The sequence below is a fragment of the Xenopus tropicalis genome, chromosome 4, assembly GCF_000004195.4.
Source record: "Xenopus tropicalis strain Nigerian chromosome 4, UCB_Xtro_10.0, whole genome shotgun sequence".
NCBI lineage: Eukaryota > Metazoa > Chordata > Amphibia > Anura > Pipidae > Xenopus > Xenopus tropicalis.
Window position 1 is genome coordinate 110,609,235 of NC_030680.2, and position 22,780 is coordinate 110,632,014.

The window sequence follows — 22,780 nt, forward strand, 5'->3', positions numbered from 1 at the left end:
TGACAGGAAATAATGCAGCTCTAACTGTAACAGGAAGAAGAGTAAGAGCAAAAGACAGAACTGTGTCCAGTAATTGGCTGATGGGGCCTAGCATGTATGGGTGCCTTGGCTTGTTTGTGTGCACTGTGAATCCTATGATCCCAGGAGGCGGCCCTTAGTACTTGAAATGGCAATTTTCTATTTAGACTTACCCAATGGCACATGCTACTAAAAAAGTATATTTTTATGAAAATGGTGTATTTAGATGAAGCAGGGTTTACATGCAATACATTTTTATAGAGATCTACTTTTTTGGGGGTATAGTTTTCCTTTAAGGTGGGTAAGTAAAAAATGGTGTATTTTAGATGAGTGGGTTCCCTGAGGGTGTCATTGAAATGGGCAATTTCCCTGAGACCATGTAATAAATGACCTTGCTTGGTCAAGAGTATTAAGTCTGAAGCCTGTGTACAGCTAGCTTAGTATACACACACATATATATATATATATTAATTTATATATGCTTAATTAAAAGCTCTTTAGAACTCACTTTCGGATGCCTGAGCAAACTACTTTATACTCCCCTATGAAAACAAGAAAGACAGTAACTAATTTGTATTAAGCACCGAAGAACTTTTTTTTCGCAACAACCTCCTTTTGTGATTGAAGCTTTAAAAAGCCTCATTTAAGCAGCTTTGTTTATCTTGTAGAACAAAATCCAAATCAATAAACTTAATTCCTGACATAACAAGACAGAGGTAATGACTTAGCAATGGTAGGTTGATGAATTTGTTTGCGATTAATTAGTACTTTGTGCTTCAAACCAAAGTTACAAAGACAACGAGAACATCATGTCATTTTTCAGAAAGCACAAATAACCACAGAGACCTTGTAATGTAGCAGCAAGGACAGGGATATATAATATATACATATAGGCAAGTTATATCCCTTCACATATACATGAGCTGTAAGCCAGCAGTCACCATAACAGAAACATGTGGCATCACTGGTGTGCAGTGCCTAACACCCTGTATCAGAGCCACATGTGCCTCGTAGCATTGCATGAAATATAAGCCACATGTGTGCATGTGTATTGTGTATACACTATGGCAGAATACTGCATTATATGTTGAGTTTTTAGATCTAAAGCCATATAAAGATATGACATTAATATTTCATACATTTATCCTAGAGAAGTTTGGTTGCTAAGATGCTTTAGCTGCCTTTGTGTTTGAATCATACAAACTAGAAGGAGGAAACCACAGAAGAATAGCATTACAAAGATAAAGAGACCGGAGTACTATACCGAATTTCCCTATCATCTTAGTAAGGTTTCCTATGACAGTCAATCTTTCACCCCTTAAGTCCAATTCAAGAAAAACTTTTGCTCATGCTTTTTTTATATGAAAGGGAGTTTTGCAGAGTTCATACATATGTATTTCCTTTTCACTCTTTGAAATCTATTTGCTGGTTTCAACCCGCTATGTAGGAAACAGCCCTTACCCTTACACCAGTAGCTGTGTTCACATGCTGTTGTGTTTAACACAGGGTTACAGCAGAAAGCCACAACTTTCTCTTTCACTTGAACTCAAGTGATAAGTGTAAAGGAACCGGTTTCCTTTCTCCCATACCAATATGACTTTTGCCTTTAAACGTAATGTAGAAATACTCTATACTCTTTGGATACATTATGTCATATGAGATTAAGCATTCATCTTTCCCAAATATGTAGAAACCATGCACAGAGATTAGGATACGTATACATGTCTTATTTTCTGGCCTCTTCTTCTGAACAATCCCTAGTATAACACTTACTGGTTGATAGGGTATTTTCCATTCCCTGATGAGTCACATTGGCCACCATAGCTTGTGTATCTTCCCTAGAATAGCAGAGGAGGCTGCACTGCATGTGCACCATTTATGGCACATTGGGCACAAAGTAACAAAAACAAAAAAGGATTTTATGATTCTTTGCAGTGTGTACTCAGTGTGTATTGTTTGAAGGAGAACTGCTTCTTTTAATGTGCCTTGCAGAGATGGGGCAAACATTAATGCTTTGTTCAACTTCCTGCCAGAATATTTGTACATCCCCAGGCATCATGCTAAGTGCCATAATATATAGGCTTCCTCGGTAATGCTATATCAATAGTTATGTGCCTTAACACGCACTTCACGGATGGAGGGATAGAGGTACCATATGTATCTATACTATGAAAGGCTGAAACCTGTTACTACTCCCCACTATATGCGCCATTCCTAGTACATGAGCCATTCCTAGTACATAGCTTCCATTTTTGTAATGATTTGGTTCCTATATAAACTCTCAGTTTTTCTTCCGCCAACACTTTTCCTTGTGTCATAGGGCTGCTGTACATTACAGAGGTACAACAAAACAATGACAATGGAGCTTCCTATGTCTGGAAGCTTCTGATCATATTCCCTTTTATGAAGATGAAGTACACCAGATATATCTAAATTATGCTTTCAAATCTATATGCACATTTCCTGTAATCACTTTCTTTTTTCACCATCATTTAGTCAAGCATTGCCAAACTGATGGTCATTGAATGGACATTGAAGTTTCCAATTCCTTGAGGGCCAACCACTTAAATCTCTGAATGAATTTATGTGGTTTGGTGTAAATCCTGTACTAATCCCAATGCTACACCCGACTTCAACTGTACATACTGTACAACTATAAATGGTAGTTTTGCCTTTGCCGAGAACTATCTGAGACTTGCACATTGGAGACCTTAAATCCTCAACCCATCCTCATATTTGTAATGCATAGATATTGTTGTCATTTTTGTCCAAATTGAATATTTAAGAGAAAATTCATTTTCCAGCATGGCTAAAACCTTTATTTAAGATCTCTGGTGAAATACAATCTGCTGTTATTGTGCTTCTCCTGCCTGATCACATCGCTACATTCATTCCCACACTCAGGGGTATGCTTATAGAGGTGTGTAAAATACTGTACAACAAAAATATTGAACAACAAGTTGGCATATAATAAATGGCGTAATTAGTGTGTCCTTACAAATTAAATAACACCATGCATACTGAAATAATCTGGCATATTTCTAAAGGTGCATGGATTATATGCTAGGCTAATAACTTTACAGCATTATTTTGCACTGCTCTAAACCTGACATCACCCAAGTCAGTTAGAGTGAGACTGATTCAGGCCACAAAGAATTGTTATCATGAGATGTGGTTCAAGCTACACCCAAAATGTCCACTCATTTACACACTATCATTAAATGTAAATATATGTATGATTTTATATAACGTACCTTGGTGTTAAAGATCCGGTCTTGTCTTTCAATGTTGCTTATTTACACACCTTTGTATATATGTATATATCCCCCTTTGGCGTCCGTAGGTAAGAAGGGAGGGATTCAATTAAATTGATGCATTTAGTGACTTTTATTATTTATATATTTATAACAACTAAATCAATTCAGTATAAATAAAGTTTACATTGCTCTAGTATGCAAGCTGATTTGATACTAACTAGGAGGATCTTGGAAAGTGTCATAATGGCTATTCCTGGAAAATGCACAGTGGTTTTGTAGATACACCACACCTCATTCCACTAAATATCTGATACTTCTTTATTGCCTTATTTTATTTCTTGATATCTAGATAGAGATCACTTGAATCTTTATCTAAAGGGAGTACTGTGAGATTTTCACAGTTCATCTTCATCACCCTCACAGACTAATTACTAATTCACTGATCTCACTTCCATGACATCATGCTAACATCATCCAACCATCTCCCTCGCACAGTCCTTACCAAGCATGCCTTCTCTCTTTCTTTCTCTTTTCCACCACCTTCCTTCCCCACAAGATTGCTATTGCCACGGGCACTCGAATCGCTGCACTTACATCGAGGTTGTGAACACGGCGGTCTGCGTGAGCTGTAGACACAACACTCGTGGTCAGCAATGTGAGAAGTGCAAGAAAGGCTTCCACAGAAATGGGTCTGCCAAACTGGACGATGTTAATGTTTGCATAGGTTAGTTTCTCAATCCATTGGCACTCAGATGGGAGGGAAGGGGAACAAGAGGGAGCATATTATATTAGTGGGGCTATTTTTTCTGCTACCCATGTTTTAGATACCGTATTCATTGCTGCTGTATTGCTGCTGTATTTTCTAATGTTTAAAATGTATTTAGGAAATTTCCTGATTAGATACCAGGGAGGCTTAATACAATTGCTTTTTTGTGGCTTGAACTTGCAAAGGATTAGCATATGTTTCACTGCAACCAAAAGTCATATACCAGCCAAATTTATTTCCACATCCAATCATATAGGAAGTAAGAAATTACTATATATAGTCAAAAAGACTAAGGGGCACATTTACTAACCCACGAACGGGCCGAATGCGTCCGATTGCGTTTTTTTCGTAATGATCGGTATTTTGCGATTTTTTCGGAAAAATGTCGCGACTTTTTCGTTACTAATACGATTTGTGCGAAGTTTTTCGTAGCCATTCCAAAAGTTGCGCAAAATCTGGCGATTTTTCGTAGCGTTAAAACTTGCGCAAAAAGTTGCGATTTTTTCGTAGCATTAAAACTTGCGCGAAACATCGCACTTTTTAAGTTTTAACGCTAGGAAAAAGGCGCAACTTTTCGCGCAAGTTTTAACGCTACGAAAAAATCGGCAGATTTTGCGCAACTTTCGGAATGGCTACGAAAAACTCGCGTTTTTTCGCGCGAATCGTATTGGTAACGAAAAAGTCACGACAATTTCCGAAAAGTCGTAAAGACGCCGAAAAAATCGCAAAAAATACGAAAAAGTCGCAAAATGTTCGTTTTCAAATCGGAATTTTTCCAATTCGGTTCAGATTCGTGTCTTAGTAAATGTGCCCCTAAGTGTAATCAGGATTTACACCAAACCCCTACCTATACTAGTTAATGTATGAGTGGAATTTGTAATTCTTACTACATATAATAGAAGCACAACTAAGTATTCCCCAAATGGTTTCCCTACCCTGCACATCTGAGGCTTTTACATATGTATGTGACACAATTCATTGGTTTCAAGAAGTAATTTCAGTAGTTTCTATTCTGCCTGCAGTTCTCTTTCACTTAAAGAAATTATAACTTATTAAATGGACAGTATTTCAGCTAATTATGGCTACTGAGAGCAATAGAAGCAGTGCATGACCTCTTTGTGTAAAGCCAGGACACATGCAAACCTTATTTTTGATAAAAGTATCCCATTCCTGCATTCTATTACATATATGGGTAGATGTCTTTGTAGTCTGTAATAGGAATGTTTATTTTAGTTTGGAAGAGAAATCGGTTTGCATACATATTTGTATATCTTGAACAGATATTTCTATGAAAATAAATAATCATTCTGTGCTAAATGACCTATATCCTTAAGTGTATCCTTATGAGTGATATCACCCCCTCCCTTTCCCTCCAAGCACCCAAGTCCAGCCATGACCCCTTTAGTAACACTGAGTAGGATAAACAATAGGTTACCTGAAAGCTGTTCCATTGTGAAGTGCTGGCTCTTTCTGAAAGCTCAGACTCAGGCACAATGCACACCATGGCCGCCACAATGCACACCAATATTACAGCTAAAAAAAATACATTTGTTGGGTTAAAAATGAAATTTTAAATATTAAACTTTTAAATGGCAGAATAATTTATTTGCAATGTACACAGCGTAATTTAGTAATAAAAACGACACCGTCAAAGTTTTGGCAGAATCCCTGGCCACTATAAGCTAGCAAGGTTGTTAAATAAGTGGATATTTATCTGATTTGGCCATCCATATGGTGCACCAAATTGGGCTGATACACTTGTTTGGATATTAATTGTGCAACTATTTTTTTATTTGGGTTTCCGTGTTTCATTGCTTAACATTAAAATGCAATTAAATGCTAAGGATGCTTTTCTGTTCCATTCCGTGGGTATTCCATGTGAGATTTGCTCTGGCTTTTATTTATTGTCAGCATCGCTGCTGTAAAGGAGGTTTTTTTTTCCTCTTGAAATTAAACATTTCTCATGGGGTTTTCACCTCCTCTGAAAATGACAGACATTTTACAGCTACTAATTTCTCTCTGTAGACTTAATTAATGCTCTTCGTTTTGATGATCATTACCAGACTGCCCACCTCTGCTGTAACTCAACTCAGTCGCGAGTCTCTATCCAATCAGATAAGATTAGAGTGGGAGAGAAGCAAGAGCACAAAGCTTTATCGCACCTCAGAGAACAGAGAGGGAACTGGGGACGGAGAAAAACCTCTTCATCTTAATTAGAATGTGTGGTTTTCTCTGGAAAAGAAAAACTGGCTGTTGAAAAGTTACTGAGATTTAGAAATAAGTCAGCATCTTGTTGTACAGTATGTAAGGAATGGTTTTATGTGAGCATGAATGTTTGTTGGGTGTTTGTGATTATTGTTATGATAATAGAAAGCAATTTGGAGGTTTATATTTTCTTTTAAAGGAGAAGGAAAGTAATTTTGGCATTTTACTGCCAATAGATTCGCCACATTAGTGCCACCTAGAATGCTATATTTATTCAGCAGGAGTAAAAAGCTCAGACGCCTAGATGCTCCCTCCACGAAGCAGCTGCCATTTTAGCTTGGTCTTGGTAGCCTCCTGCTACAGTTATAGCCTTTGGAAGCTCAGATAAAACATTCCTAAGGGTGGGGGAAGTGAGTTCTTATGCATTCTTATGGAAGGGGGGAGCAGGAGAAGGGAGGGAGAGAGGAGAGAACTGAGCAGACTCGAGCCCCAAACCTGAATGAGCCCTAAAAGAGAGGAAGTCTGATACCAAAGAACATGTTCCCAAAAAAGGAAAAAATAAATCCTGTGTTTCTTTTGATAAAGGACACAGTGCAGGGTTTCTGTGAGTGCTTATGGCTGTATTTACATAGACCTTTCTGATAAAGCTTACTTAGTTTTTTACCTTTTCTTCTCCTTTAAGTTTATGCACAGACATAATTTCTTCCTACTGTAAGAAGTTTTATATTTGTGTTTATATACTTAGCATTCTATATAGCATTCTATTTAATTATATAATAAGCACCTAATACTTCCATTAAACAAACACAACAGGAAAAATGAAAAATGGAGCTATTGTGGCTATTTAAACACAAGCATTTATACATAGGGCTGCATGTGTGCACTGTAGTGAATCAGGCAGCTAAATGGATATTTATAGACCCCCTCATAGGGATTTCTAACCCAGTATACTGGGTGATTCAGCAGTTGTTAAACAGGACATTACTAACCTAGCTTTATGTGCTTAATTGGTAAAATAGGTTTTATCATTTTTCTTAGCAGTGAAAACTGAATTTTTTTACATGTTTACATTGTGTTGGGTAGGAGTAAAGCAATGATAGTTATAACATCCTTACCCAACCTTCCTGCACCTTAGCATTTATATCCCTTTTACTATAACTTGGGGCCCCAGATGTGCTATAAATCCCACAATATAAATTTAACACAATACTTATGCAAGTGAAAGCTCAGCAGTCCCAGAATAATGAATAACAATCGTACTTTGAAGATAGACAGAAAGGGTGGATGTACTTCTGTGTGTTGGTTATCATCAAAGATCACACAGAGAAGTTTATGTGCCCTTCCTATATAGGATTGCACCTACAACATTCTTCAACATTCTTCAGTTTATAACCATTGTTTACAGCAACTACATGGCCAGTATCTTACCAGCTTTGCTGGTTATAATTAGCCTTGAAGTCCATGTTGTTAATATGAAAATAAATTAAAGGAGAACTAAACCCTTCTAGATTGTTTGCTCCCTTCCTGAACCACACAACTGGGGCTCCCATTACTTCCTCTTGTTCTAAAAAGCAACACAGTTCATCAGGGTAGGTGAGCATCGTCTAGTGCCTCTTCACTTTACTTTACTGTGCAGTCACCAACACTACCAAATCATCTTCATCTTGCACATATGAAAAATAAACTCAGAGTGTGAGAGGAGGGTATGAGAGAAGAATTTCCATTTATTGCAGGGAGCTGAAAGGCAGCAGAAACATTCACTCATTTAGTTGTGCACTTTGGTTCCCTCTGCAGTAACAGAGCAGGACGTGTTCATGGAAATACAGTCTTACAGTAAACAAATTATAAGTAAATGCTGAACAGTGTTGCACAAATTTAATTAGGGGGGTGCATAATAACCTTATACCTCTTACAGTCATACTCTCCTTACAGAAGATCGGAGAACCTGAAGCAGCACGAGACCCCGCTTTACTACTCAGCCTTTTACAGCAATGTACAGAAAGCACGGCAGTTTAGGGTGTGCACAGCTGCAGTTTAGGAAAGTGGGGCAGTTCTGGAGGGGGCCAAGCTAATAAGAAATATAGATTTATAAGTAAGGATCACTGCTTCTTAAACATATGATCAACCTGTCTCTATCAGATATTAACTGTACAAGGTAATTATACATGGGGTTAAAATGAATCTGAGGAGGTGACCAAGTGTATTTTTCTCCTTCAAATGTATTACACAAATGAACTAGACACATGGGAAATTTCCATAAAAAATGCATGATCAGTGCAGCTCACGCTGTGTTTGCGGTACAGCCATAACAACTGCACACATATCCAAGCAGGAATCTTTGTGCTAAACATCAGTAATCTGTCATGATCAGACACACCGTTGTGTGATTATCCTGGAGTATCTTACAGTAAAAGCTGAAGTGGTTGCACCCTCTTGCCCCTATGTAGGTAGATCTTATGTGCAGATTTTGCCACTGCTTTTGCCTACTTTTGGCGCAGTTAAAACATTCTCTTTCATTACATTGGTTTGCCTTGGGATTGGATTTACTACATTATCTGCACATAGAGGCATGCAATGGCATAAAAAGAAGTTAAGGATAAATTATGGGGAAGTAAAATTACTCTGTGGCTTTTATTTCTTATATCATCAAAAAATATGGTGCCAGATTTTCTTGCTTCTTGGCAGCTATGGGAGGTAGCCCATACCCAGCCTACAATTATTGTGGGTTCTAAGGCGCAATCCCAATAAGACACATGTTCCAGTAATGAACTGATTGATAAAATTGTGTACCTCTTATATCACTTTGATAGCAGCTCCCAGTAGAAATAAGAATAGCATTCAATAGTAAGAAATCCAAGTCCGGCTTGGGACTCCTCCAGTTACATTAGTAATTAGATTGTACGCTTTTGCAAACAGGGTCCTCCAATTCCATTTTTATTCTGTTTTTTGTTATATTATTGTAAGACCCCTGTTTGTTATACAGTAATGTGAAGGTCTGTGTAACATGCTGGCACTATATGAATAAATAATAATGTTGATGATGAAGATGAAAGATGAAGGAATAAAATGTGTAATGCAGGGGAGAATGTGCGGCATAGAAGACCATTCAGTAACTAAACATCTGTTGGTAGAATAGGTGATTCTTATGTGTTTTACTGAACCTGTATTGAAAAAATACACCTTCCTTGTAAATACAGAGCTTTTGGCTAATATATAAAGCTGAGGAAGGGGAGGCTATCATATATACCCTTTGTAATTGGCACAAACTAGCAGTGCTGGACTGAGGGGAATGGAAGAAATTCTGGGGTATTAAAAGAAGAAATAGTAAGGGCACCCATATTAGGTGCAAACCACTATGTTTTTTCAGAAATTGCCCAAATTACATTATTTTGGCCCCAGTAGTGACTAATTCAGACCAATGGGTCCGGTAAGGGTCTGCTCTAAGGTGCCTGTTCACATGGAACATTAGTAGGAAGTACAGTATGCTGTGCCACATCAAGAATAAGGGTTTTACAGACCCTGAATATATACTGCAGCTCACCTTGAAATAATACATTTTGTCAGGTTTCTGTTCCTCATTAAAACTATTTTACTTGTATGACTTATATTTAGTGAATTCAATAAATAGCTACACACAGAGCTCTTTGGGTTCATGCTCATATTTATTGCCTGTTTGTGAAGTTGCAACTGCTGTGTAAGGAACATTTTAAGGCTTACAAAGGCACATAATGTGTTTTCATAATGTATTGCCTATAAAATATTAACCCTGCATACATTTAGGGGGTATTTCTTGTTTATAGGAGAGGGAGAGAAATGCAGACAAAATAATTATATTGATGTATGATTTTCTTATACAGGAGCATCTCACAAGGGTAAGACTTTCTTAGGACAAATGTAGAAAATGTTCAGCTGTTTACGTTGGGTCAGTCTTGAAAAACATTTGTTTCTTGAAATAATGCACAGTGCTTCTTTGCTTTGGTTTCAGCATCATAAATAGGTTGTGTACCAGCCAGTGTGCCCCCCATGCTAAGTTTTCATCAATCATAAAATCTTAAGCCCTGTTGGTGTATTTTTAACCCATAGCCACTGTACATATTCCCTGAATGCTTATTTATTCCATCTTTCTCTTTCTATCATTTGATCTTCATTGACTTCGCTTTGAGTTGGATCATTACAATTTGTTCATCCTGATGCTTAGCACCCGCAGACCTTACATTCTGCTCTGGGTTTTTTTCTATGGCTTGCCTGCCATAAAACTGAATTAATTAAATCTCTAATTGACTTGAATTATCACTTTTTTCAGGCCGGTTGCCAAGAATGAAACATTCTTCTGTATCTCTATGCATCTCTTCCTCTCTTTCTCTTCTAGGAATGTGCCCTAGCTAAGGATCGAGCCATTTGGTATAGATCATTCCTAGTCTGTATAGCTAAATGCTCCTGAGTTATTATAAAATGAGTTTATCAATCCTGCGCAACAAACACCTTCCTTCCCTTCATTTTGTTATTCTGCTTCTGTATTTAGATGTTATGGATTAACTTTTTCAGTCATATAAAAAAAGTCAAATAATATGCCGTTTACATTTACTAGAGCAAGCAAAAGGCTAAGCATCATATTCCAGACATTGCACTGGGGATATACAGTACTAACTCCTTGCAGAAAGTGCCCTGGTTGGAAGTGAACCAAGGACCCCATCACTGCAAATACTGTTAACAACTGTGCAACCATATTAACCACAGAGCAAAAACACAGACATCTAGAGCAGGGGATAGTGAATATGTTATCTAAACATACAGGGCTTAAATATAGGATATCTTTAGTACTCTAAAATTGCTATATCAGCATGGGCCCTTCCCTTAAGCGTGCCTGGTCCAGATCCAACTGGCAGGGAATCTGTGGTATAGAGCTAATGACCTCCGGTTCAGAATAGTCTTTGGTTTGCTGTTTCTGTTTTAGTGTTCATTCTTGCCTCTTGTTAATTTAAAATTAACATCCCCAGCCAAGCCAGCCCGCAGTGATTCCAGCACAAGCTAAGCATATTGTGTGTCTCTTTCCAGCCATGCCTGGTTTCACAGCGACTGTACCTTCCTTAAGTATCAGGTCCCCATGCAGTTGTGGGATTCACTGCATCTCTTGCTTTGCAAACACATCATAGCTGACAGACAGAACCTCCCAAAAGGCTTGAGTACTCTTCCATTAAAGAAAATGCCAGACTATTGGTCAGAAATTCCACCATACCCAGCACACATCATTATGCGTAATGCATTATTCGTCTTTAGAGTTTCAATTTTCCATTAAGTGCCATTGTGTGGAAGATTTGGCTGACAAATTCACATCATTTTAAGAGAAGACTGCCTGTAAACAAGGCACCCTGTATTACAGTGATCGCTAAGGAATGATGACTGACACAGGGTCTCCAACACCACAGCCTAGTTCGATCCCTCTATCACCTCTTTGTGCACTTTGCCACTTAATCTCAGGGCTGCCAGCGTCGCAAATTAGATTCTAAGCTCTCCTGGGAAGGGAATCAGGTTGCCTGAAAGTGCTGTGTATAATATATATTGGCAGAAGTTGATGCTAAGGAAGATTTTGAAATGTCTCGCTTTAGTACTCTTGTACATTTAACCTTTATATTTAGGTTCTCATAACGGCCTCTAGCAAAGGGTCAACAATAGCTTTACAAAATCTTCTCTTTTACAAAAATACACATTTTAGACCTATTTGTTATGAATGGTAAGGATGTATGTAAGAAATGAGAGCTTGCAGGGCCATTTTCTGACGTGTGTAGATGCTGCCACCTAGTGTTCAATATGCAGATGATATGTATTATTGGTGTAAATGGCAGAAAGGATGATTCATGATGGATGATTCATTTTAGTAAGTAAATCTAATTTGCTGTAGGTGCTTGTAATCTTTATAGTTGCTTGTTCGCACAGATTATTACATTACATCACATTAGAAACAGATTTTCCCTTACTAAAGACACCTGCTTTTTGGCCGCTGCTGCCGTTGCTTTGATACTGAGCCATAAATCTTTGCATACTCATACAGATGCACATGCATATGGTTGAGCCTCAGTGCAGGGGGGCGGTATTGTAGGGCAAGATGGTGGCAGCAAGCCAGAAGGGGCATTGGTAGCAATCTGTTGCCCTGCACCTTTTGTAACTGAGTCTCCTAAGAGGTGGGCCCTTACCAGTGATGGGAAGGCAGCCTAGGGAGCATTTAGAATAACCTTTCTCTGCATGTTGGTTGTAAAACTCCGGTCCCTTTGTCCTCCTGTCAAGCTCCTCCTCCAACTAATCGAGTAAACAATGGACAGGGTGAAAGTCCTGCTTTAAAGGGGCTGTTTGTTTGCTTGATGCCAACTGCATGCCATCAGGGACATAACCCATGCCTGGTTTTTAATGAACTTATTACCATTTGAAAAGGACTTAAAGAGATACTGACACCAGCAATTAAACCTTTTTTACATCTATCATAACATTGTCTTTGCATGAGCTTTATAATTTTGCCAAAAAAGTATTTCCTGATGCTTTTCCATTCCTTATCTGATCCCCCATGTTCCTCTATGAGGGGGCTGCCATATTTGTGCAGCAGTGGGCTGTTAGCATTAGAAGCTATAACTGACAGGCTGAGAAGCGACAGTCAGGTTGGCAAAACAGTCAGGTTCAGGAACTTTAAGCAACAATTACTTACAAAACCAGCCCTAACAGTGAAAAAAGATCAACATGACCTATAGGTAACTTTTTATGTAGATTCATAAATGTAAAAGTCATTTTTTCGTGTCAGTATCACTTTAAAAGTGCTAGAACTGCATCATTGTCCTTGATAGCATGGGGTTAGCTTATGTCTCTGCCTGCCCCATTTGATAGCCGTCTGCTTAGTATCTCAGTCGTTTCCTCCCTGTGTTTAGAATAAATGCTACCTGAGCAGACCCTGCGCCTTTTCTGAAGGTGGAACATTGCAGTAAATATTACTTGCAGGTTTCCAGGCAAACTCTCAGTCTGACCTTCTTCCACAGCCATCGCTCACAGAAATACCATGTAATTAGTAGCAGGAAAAAAAATCACAAAGACTACCAGGGAATTTTGCTCTGCAGACTCCGAGGGGAAATATCTGTCAATGACTTGTTCTCCTGTGTTTTAAAATACAAAGTTCCTTTATTAAAGGGCATCAGTTTGTTATATTCTGTTGGACTCCACACAAATATGTAACTTGGTCAGTGACAAGAATACATAGACCATGCTGAGAGCACAAGAGCACATTGGAACGCTTATATTGGCGGTTGGATGGTGCACATATATATAGTACATGGCAAACAGAATAGTACAGTAGCAATAAGTAACATGGTCAGAAATGTAATAAAGTTCAGTGATGTGCACCCTGCCGCCTTCCAACCATCATGAAACTGCAAATCCCACAATTCAGCTGTCAAGGGCTGGAGTTAGAGAAGAGAGTTAGAGTTAGAGTAGAGAGTCAAAGATTAGTTTCAGGGAGCTGTAGCGCAACCACAATCACTGCACAAGTTAGAAATATCTTTATAAAACCTTTACCACAGATATTTTGACCAAGAGCAGGTTCTTGGACTCTTTATCTAGCTCTCCCTCTATAACAGCTGATTTTGTATGAGCCACTTGTAAGCAAAATGGCAACCGCATTTCCTCTTCTTCTTTCCCACAGGAAGTACCTCAAATGGTGTCGGAATAACAGCAAGTCAGGGTTACATACAGTGTGTAAACAAAAGCAATAACACTGCCAGCTGGCAACCAGACATAGAAATTGCAATTTGCTGAACTCGTCAAAAAGAACAATTTCTATTAACCCCTGCAACATCCTTCCATTAATATATTCCATACATTCCTGTTGTATGTGTGTGGTAGCAAGGCACAATGCATTTGTCTTTATTAGGCATTTATGGTGCTCAGGGCTGGATTTAAGTTCTCGGCGCCCCGAGTACATGCGCGATCAACGCGCAATCGCACATTTAAACTCCCATACGGAGCAGTGGGGAGAGGTCCCGACTGCTCCGTATGGGAGCCAAATTTAAAAATTCTGTTGCGGCGGGGCGGCATGCCGCCCCTAAACTTGTGCCGCCCTAGGCCCGGGCCTTTGTGGCCTTTCCACAAATCTGGGCCTGATGGTGCTTACCCATATGTGAGCAGCGCTATGTTGTTTTGTTCCATTCACGCCAGCTGCTAACCTGCTACCGCACCTACGGCCACAAGGTTAAATAAACATTTTGTCTCTCTGGCACTTGTCTCTAGGTGAGGGGATGCCCTTGAAAAACAAGTGTTAAGCACCACTAATTCTCCGTCGACTCGCCGCTGCTGTTTGATATTCCAGTCTGTATTGGAAATCCATCAGCGGAGCATGCAATGCCCTCATTAGAGAGAAAGTAAAATGAAAATAATAAATAAATAACACAAAATGCCATGGGAAAATATTCAGCAGAGAGCCGCGCTAATGAGGAGTTACAGAGAAACTACATTCAGATGCATAATTATTTTTAATTGAATGCTTTGTAGGGTTTCCATGTGTGAAGAGACGGCAGAGTGCGTTTGAACTAGGACTCTGGAGCTGAGCATCATATTATCCAGAGCAGGAGACGCGTGGCATGTGTGTATCAGAACCCTGCTTCACTGGCAGGGATGCCACCTAATGCCATGCACAACAACGGGCCAGGGGGAGGCTTCCATTTCCCAACACAAATTAGTAATTCCTTTGGAAGCTCTTTACTAAATACATGGGGATTCTACAAGCCTGCAAGTTAGAGAATGGTTCTATAAAACTGTATAGGAACATCAAGGGAATGATGCTTGAAACTATTCATGGATTCTTTTCTGCATATCTAATTATTACTCTGTGTCTTGGGAGTTTTAACTGGAGCCCAAGCTGTTGTTTTCTTAACAGTGAAGTTAACTGAGGTATTTTCTCTGGAGGTGCAGCTTCTTTTTCAATTAGCTTTATGTAGGGGAGGAGCTGTCTGCAGGGGTCTTGGTGAAGTCTATGCTGTATGTGTTATGGGCTGCATGGTAGCTTAGTGGGTAATACCCTGTCTGCCTATATTGCTGGGGTCCTGAGTTTGATTCTGGCCTGGACTGGATGTTCTTCTTGTGTCCAAGAACAAACGTGCAGGTTAATTGGTTCCTGATACAACTGACCATATTGTATCAGACCATGCTAAACTGGGGCAGTAATTGATGGGAATAATAAACATGTTGGTAAAAAAGTACATTTTATCCTATTTAACACAATGAAAGGGTCTGTATGGAGATGGAGGGAGATGCATGGAAATGCACAATGTTTTCCCTGTCTTTTGTAACCCACAGCAACCAATCAGATGTTTGCTTTCAAACAGCAGACGAGTAAATGCTGCCGGCTGATTAGTCGCTTTGCATTACTGGAACTGAAGATGAAACTGTACCCCTGCCTAAACAACTGGCTAAACATGGGGCACAAGTAAGGACTACATACAGATTAGGAATATAACACATATGGTATAATGTAGCAACAGGGAAGTCCACTGTCACCTCCACCTTTTGTGGAACCCTTAGCCCAGCAGCAGTTGTACTGCAAATTTCTAGAGTAGTAGAGACTGTAAGAACAACAGCTGTTAGGCTAAAAGTTGGAAAAACATAGATGTATATAAAGCAATATCATGTAGTATGATATGTATGTTACACTCTTCCCTCCAAGGGGCTCCTTTGGTACTGGGACCTCGTGGCAAATGCCTTTTCTTCTCTACCCTAACGTCAGCCCTGGACTCACCCATTGAAATGATAACTAATTCAGGAGGATATTTATAGTTCCTGCGTAAATGTTCCAGTGCTCAGGGATAAGGCTTGTCAAGTTCTTGGGAGCCCAGCTGTTACTGAACTGCAAATGCCAGCAAGCATTAGTAATACTGGGGTTTGTTGTTTAGAGGTAGAAGGTAACATGGCAGATATACACAATTACAAGCAACCTCTCAACATAGCTAGAAATCATTTTTCCAATTGTCTTATGAATGTATTGAACAATCTATACGATATATGGATTGCTAAATGACTTGTTGTTATAAACCATATGGGGTATAAACTATTTATGTATTCAAGGTGCACAATAAATTGTCTGGTGTAGAAATAAAAATGTTGAGTCCAGCTATTGATTGCTTTCTGAGTGCTGCTACTATTTCTTTTTTTTCTCACTGCCATTGTTCTTGGTTCTGCACATTTTGTGACAATGGCTTTTTTATAGACAACTCTTATAAAAGTTACGCATCTCCAAGACTGGTGTTGAATAAATGAGTAGAAAATCAATTCTCAAATACTTCTCTTTAATGGTGGAGAAGTTGTTTTTTTCCTATTTATCTTGTCGCTGGTGCACAAATCAGACAAGCAAATTCTGCTTTTTTGCAAGTCCTCAATAAAAAAGTTGAAAGGGTCAAAGCCATCTCCCTCCAGGTAGCCGAGTGATTCTCTTCCAACCTTTTTATTCAGTCTTGTCTGTTAATTTAATATTTAGGAATCATTGTTGGGGAAGTACAATTTTATTTTTTTATTTACCTTGTAAATTTTGACATTTGTTTTCCGCTGGCAGTTTAATATTGAATTTGAATTTGCTCTCTTGAGAGCCACAGAGACGTGCATCCTGCAAACTGTAATCTTTTCCGTTGGATCTGTTTTCTGTTAGTTCAATTCTGTGCCATTCTTTTCAAAAGTCTGTTGTTTCTATTGTTTTTTTTTTCACTTATATATTGATAAAGATCATGTGGAAAAAAAAAACATTTATTTTTAATAAAACGTCAAGGAAATAATTTTTCCATAGCTAGAAGTCCGATACAATTAAAGGTCAAACAGATCTCTAAAACACACTTTTAAAAACACAGAGAGACTTGGCTGTGTGTGGTTGCACAGATTTATTTGCTCTTTGTCAGTGGTATTTTCCCCACTGGCATGAATTTGACAAATCACTTGTCAGGGAAAGGTCTGAACCTCTGGGAGAGCAGTAAAAGCAGCTCAATTCATCATGTGGGTTCTGGTGCTATATTAACTTTTTTTGTAAACAACCCCCCCATCTATAAATCTTTCCTCAGTATTCAGCAGGTATGAGCAAAATGCGTATTGTGTTGTATGGCTTCCTGGACCAACCTAGTGGCGTCATGGTAGACACAACTCTAAGGGGCCCATTCATTAAAGTACGAATCCAAATCACGAAATTCGATTCTTTCATAGTCATTCGGAACTTTCATAGTCATTGGGACAAATATGATTTTCTCGCACGAATTGTCACAAAGCACAAAAATATGATTTTGTCGCACGAATTGTCACAAAGCACAAAAAAGATACGGAAATTAACGAAAAAAAAACGCAGAAAATACACACACGTTAGAAAAAATACAAATTTTTTGTAATTGTAACCAATCATACATTGATAAATGGGCCCCTAAATATTGATAATTGCTATGATTGGTAGGGTTATATGAAGATATAGCAATTATCCTTTAAAGGAGAAGGGAAGGTAAAAACTAAGTAAGCTTTATCAGAAAGGTCTATGTAAATACAGCCATAAGCACTCACAGAAATGCTGCACTGACTTCTCTGAAAAAAGATTAGTTGTGTCTGTAATTCCTGTGCCAGAGACACGCAGCTTTCTGTTCTCTGCTCTTTCCTGCTCCCCCCCCCCTCAAGAATGCTAAGAACTCACTCCCACCCCTTAGGAATGTGGATCTGAGCCAATCAGCAGGAAGCTGACTCATAGTCTAACTAACTGAGCTTGTTCACTTGGTCTTGGTGTCTGTGCAGGAGTGAGGCATTATGGGAACTTTCTTTACACAACTCAGCCTTTTTTCCTGTTTGGCTTTTGATCTTCTGAACAGATGAAATATGGGGAGACTTAAGGGCACTATTGAGACAACTGAAGGTATGCCGGCAGCTTGAAATTAACTCTTTACTAGCCTTTCCTTCTCCTTTAAAGTCATCCCTTTAAGCTAGAAATCTTCTTCCCAAGAAGTGTTCAAGCCAATGTCTTAGGAAGGAACACAACCTTGGGGAGATAACATGGCAGGGGCCATGTGTAATCCGATGTAGCAATAAATTTCTGAATGTGCTGCTGTCTCCCTGTAAGAATAGCTCCAACCAATCCCAATTGATTGCCAATAGACTCAGACATGAATATGATCTCAGCCAATAGAAATGTGTAATATTTGTACTCATGGAATGAGGGGGCTAGAAGGAAGTTATTATGTGTAGGTTGACCCACAACCAACAGGACCCTGGGTTAGGCGGGTTGGGTTAAAATTTGGGCAATCATTGCGGCTTTGGATTGGGTGTGAGTCACATTGGGGAAATATACTCTTCCTCTGCTCCGGAAGTGTCCCTGTCTTGAAACCTAAGACGGGTGCAAAAGTAGTGTACAGAGTAGAAAGACACAGGTACGGTTTGGGTGCGGGTCTTACAATGGCTACATTTCACAGGTTAGGATTGGGCGCAGTTTAAGGTTTTGCAGGTTAGGTGATTTTGGCAACTACATATTTTTAGCACACAGATCAAATGAAGTTGAAGGCAGTAGCACCACAGATACCCAGTATACAGAGAGAAGGGCTAATTGTGGTAATTAAAGACAGCAATGATTTTACACTGCAGGAAGATTAATGTGGATTTGCACTTCTGTTCTGGTGCTTAGATTATGTGTCTGCAGGGATATCACCTAAATCTGCATGTGACATCCCTTGGTGTTAACTTAGTTAATCCTACAGTGTGAGGATTCGATTAATAACTAATGAGTTGGCCATCCAGTAATTAGCTTTGTTATATAAGGTATTTGTAAATAGGTGTCACAATGCAGCAAGTGTATGAGTGGCAGCAGGAGCAATAGGAGTGCAGTGTTTCTCAATACCTTATGTACTCATAAAGTGAGTTGAGTCGCAGTGCAGATTTAGGCAGAACTGCACATTGAGTTAATGTTCTTGGTTACCCAAGCAATTCAAAGAAAGCATCATCTATTAGGGGCACATATACTAAAGTTCATTTGAGTAGTTGGATTGCAGGCTGGAAAGTTTTGAACAAATAAACCCATTTATCAGAGCAGACAGATCTGCAGTATTTGACCTCTTGGAGCAGTGGAACACTATTCTGCTCTATGGGGTATTACAGCTCTGTGGGAGCTCAAACACCCCTCTGAATGATTACATTTGAAAGGATTAGCATTTTTAATGAGCAGTAATCATCATTACCCCTCAGCAAATAGTATTGATCATTGGCAAATTAAATTGTGTTGTACAATTATTTATGCCTTGTGCATACTACATACCACTGCAGGTTTAATTCAATACAGCAGAAGCCAATTTCTGAAGAAGGTTATAGATGTGAGTGTCCCTGCATAGATATGAGCAACCAGATCTGAATAGAACATTGAAAAGGATCCTTGACAACAGAATTATTCGACTTCTGTTTTACAGGATCTTTCTAAATGTTAGGCTAAGTATACAGAATAATGTGGACTGCTTTGCAATCATAGGGGACCCAGCGGTAGAGAATACCTGTCAGGCGTCTGGACTGATTAGGGATTCACACACTAAACTATGTGCTTTGTATTATTCAAAAATTAGCAGATGTGAAATTGGGCTTGTAGGAAATTATAAGGAGTGACAGGTAAAATAAAGTGTTCTTTTTTCTGTATGATGTAGTGGGCTTTCCATTGTCAGTTAACAACTTAATGAGCTTCTCTGTACACCCTCACTTTTTCATGTTACAGTAAATGTTCCTGATGAAGTCAACCTACAGCAATTCATAATTAGTTCATCTAACAGCTTTCTATCTACAGGATGCTTTGGCTTGGATAGCACCAAGGCCAACAAAAGGGTTGTGTGAATGTGAATTTATCCAAACAGATTACTGGCTAACACGTGGTGTGAGGAAATTACAGCCCTTATGTGCCTTTACTTTATAAAATGTTCTCCTTGTGAAGAGGATTTACATGTAGTTGACACAAAAGGATACAAACCAGCCCAAGTGTTCTCAATAATTCAAATACATTTTCACTGTGTTTAAACCAAAAGCCTTTGGGAATACAATCTACAATGAAAATATCTCCAGTTTGCCAAAATGGGCATCACTTATTCTTAATTCCGGTATAACACCTTCCTACTGTTAGTATTCCTCTGAATAGCACTCACTTCCCAGTGGGATTACTTTTTCTTTCTTGTGCCATTCACATTGCTGCTAATAAATGTCTGAGTTTCTGTATTTATTCTTATTTAACTCTGTTGCAGCCACCTGTTCTTACCTCTTTCTTTCCAACCGCACCCTTTTTGTAATTTCTAATTTATAAATCCTGTACCAATTATTTGACCCACTTGCACATTGCAAAGTATTCCTTCCACTTTTAATAGTACTGTATTGACTGTTCTCCCTTCATGTTATATGGATTGGGACCTCTCTGTCTATACTAACAGTTTTTGCTTTGCAGGTCTAAGCCTTCTGTGTTTTCTCAAGCATCCAATAATACATTTTACTTTTATTTTAGCCTGTTCTTTGCTTTGCAGTAGTCTTTTTCTTTGTGAGTGATATTCTTTGAGAGTGATATTCCCTGAGACAAAGAAAAGGGTAACCACACTCTTCATAATAATAATTGTGCAATCAGAGGCAGCCATCAGTACAAATTATTATCCAGGTATGGGATTCCTTATCCAGAAACCAGAATCCAGAAAGCTGTGAATTAAGGGAAGGCATCTATAGATGCCATTTTAATCAAATAATTCACATTTTTAAAAATGATTTCCTTTTTCTCTGTAGTAATAAAACAGTACCTTGTAAGATAAAATGAATCCTTATCAGAAGCAAAACAATCCTACTGTGATTATTTAATGTTTAAATATTTTTTTAGTAGACCTAAGGTATGGTGATCCAAATTATGGAAACACCCCTAATGCAGAAAAACCCAGGTGAGAACATTCTGTATAATAGATCCCATACCTGTATAGGATTGAAAAAGAAGCAAGCAGATGCTACACACAGGGGTGGGAATACTATATTTCCATTCCTCCAGCTCATGTCAGTGACAGTTTCCAGCATGGTTGGAGTTGTGGATCACTGCTGGAGCAATGGGTTCATTTTAGAAACAAAAGGCAAATCCTTATTAAACCCCAAACATTTTGGCTGAAGATCTGTTTTACCCAAATATACAGAAACTGAGCACTAGGCAGGATATCAGCAGGCCCTCTGTGCTTTGTGTTTGGGTCTGCAGACTAAGCCAATTAACTGCAGGGCCTTTAGACAACAGTTTGGCCTACATGCTATCTATACCATTAAGATAGAGAATTTAATGAGATTTCCACTTTACAATTCAGGTTCTTTTTTTGTAGGACTTACAGAACCCTGTTAATGTGGCAGTCAGTGCCAACCCCTTGTAGCTTTTGCCAATTAAATATTTCTTTTCTTTCATGGAATTTAAAATAAATGTTGTTTATTGATGTTAGAAGAAAAATATGAATTTCTAGTTCCCACCTGCAGTTCTCTATGGACAGAGTGGAATAGGTTTCTCTAGCAGAAAATAGCTTCTTTGAGAGGTATTTATCATATTATCTCCTTCATTGCCAGAGGGGATAACAACGCATTGTTCAACAATAATGAGGCACTGTTCCGTCTGGCAGTGAAAAGAAAATAATTCTATTGCAAGGAGAGATTAGAAAATCAATATTATTAATTTGATTGTGAAATAAAACTGGCATGCTATTATTTAAGTCTTAGAAAATCTTAATTCCTTTTTATAGTTTTATTTGGATATGTAATACAATGTTAGGAAACCAATTAGACAGAGCTTTAATGCCATTGCTGTGACTACATTTATTTTATGGATATATGTTATTATCTCAGTACTTCTATTCAGCTGTATTTAACCAGATCTTACCACAGTTACTTTTTGAGAATACTATTGGATAGGGAAGAATAGATAGAAACATTTTCAACAAATTCTAAAACTCTGTTTGAATGAATTTGGCAAAAGCTCCATATAACTGGTTACTGCATGGACAAGTCCGATTGGCTTACATGTCTTGTGCAATACAGACATAGGACCTATTATCCAGAATGGCCAGGGTCTTTCTGTAATTTGGTTCACCATAAGTCTACTAAAGAGTTTGTCTACTAAAATATAATTTAAACATTAAATAAACCAAATAGGATTGTTTGTCTCCAATATCAAGTACAAGGTGCATTGTTATTATCACAGAGAAGGAAACCGCTTTTAAAAATTTGGATTATTGATTAAAATGGAGCCTATGAGAGATTTCTTGATAATGGAACTGATAATGGAACATATACCTTTAAAAGACCATTAAGGACCATTGCCCCTGGCTGGTTAGGTTTCATAATTGAGACACAATTAAGGTTTAAAGGTGATGATATCTTGTGTTAATTACTGAAATTACTGACACTGTCATTTTGATTCTTCTCTTTTTATGAGCTCACTTGACCTTTTAATGTAATGGATCAGTACCATTATTATACTTTCTTTTCTCTTCCTTCTAACATGTAATAAGTCTTTTTGTTTAACAGT

The 22,780-nt window shown here is 38.4% G+C and overlaps 1 protein-coding gene across 4 annotated transcripts in view; it reads left to right on the top strand.

Moving 5' to 3' along the window:
• The window catches only part of ntng1 (netrin G1), a 141,486-nt gene that overhangs the window by 117,193 nt on the left and 1,513 nt on the right, over positions 1 to 22,780 (top strand). Inside the window, exon 9 of one of the 4 annotated variants that reach the window (XM_031901027.1) lies at positions 3,832 to 3,999. The exons of the other annotated variants lie outside the window; for them this stretch is intronic. Coding sequence (XP_031756887.1) covers positions 3,832 to 3,999 — 168 coding nt within the window. The remainder of the gene's footprint in view (positions 1 to 3,831; positions 4,000 to 22,780) is intronic. 4 annotated transcript variants of the gene reach the window in all.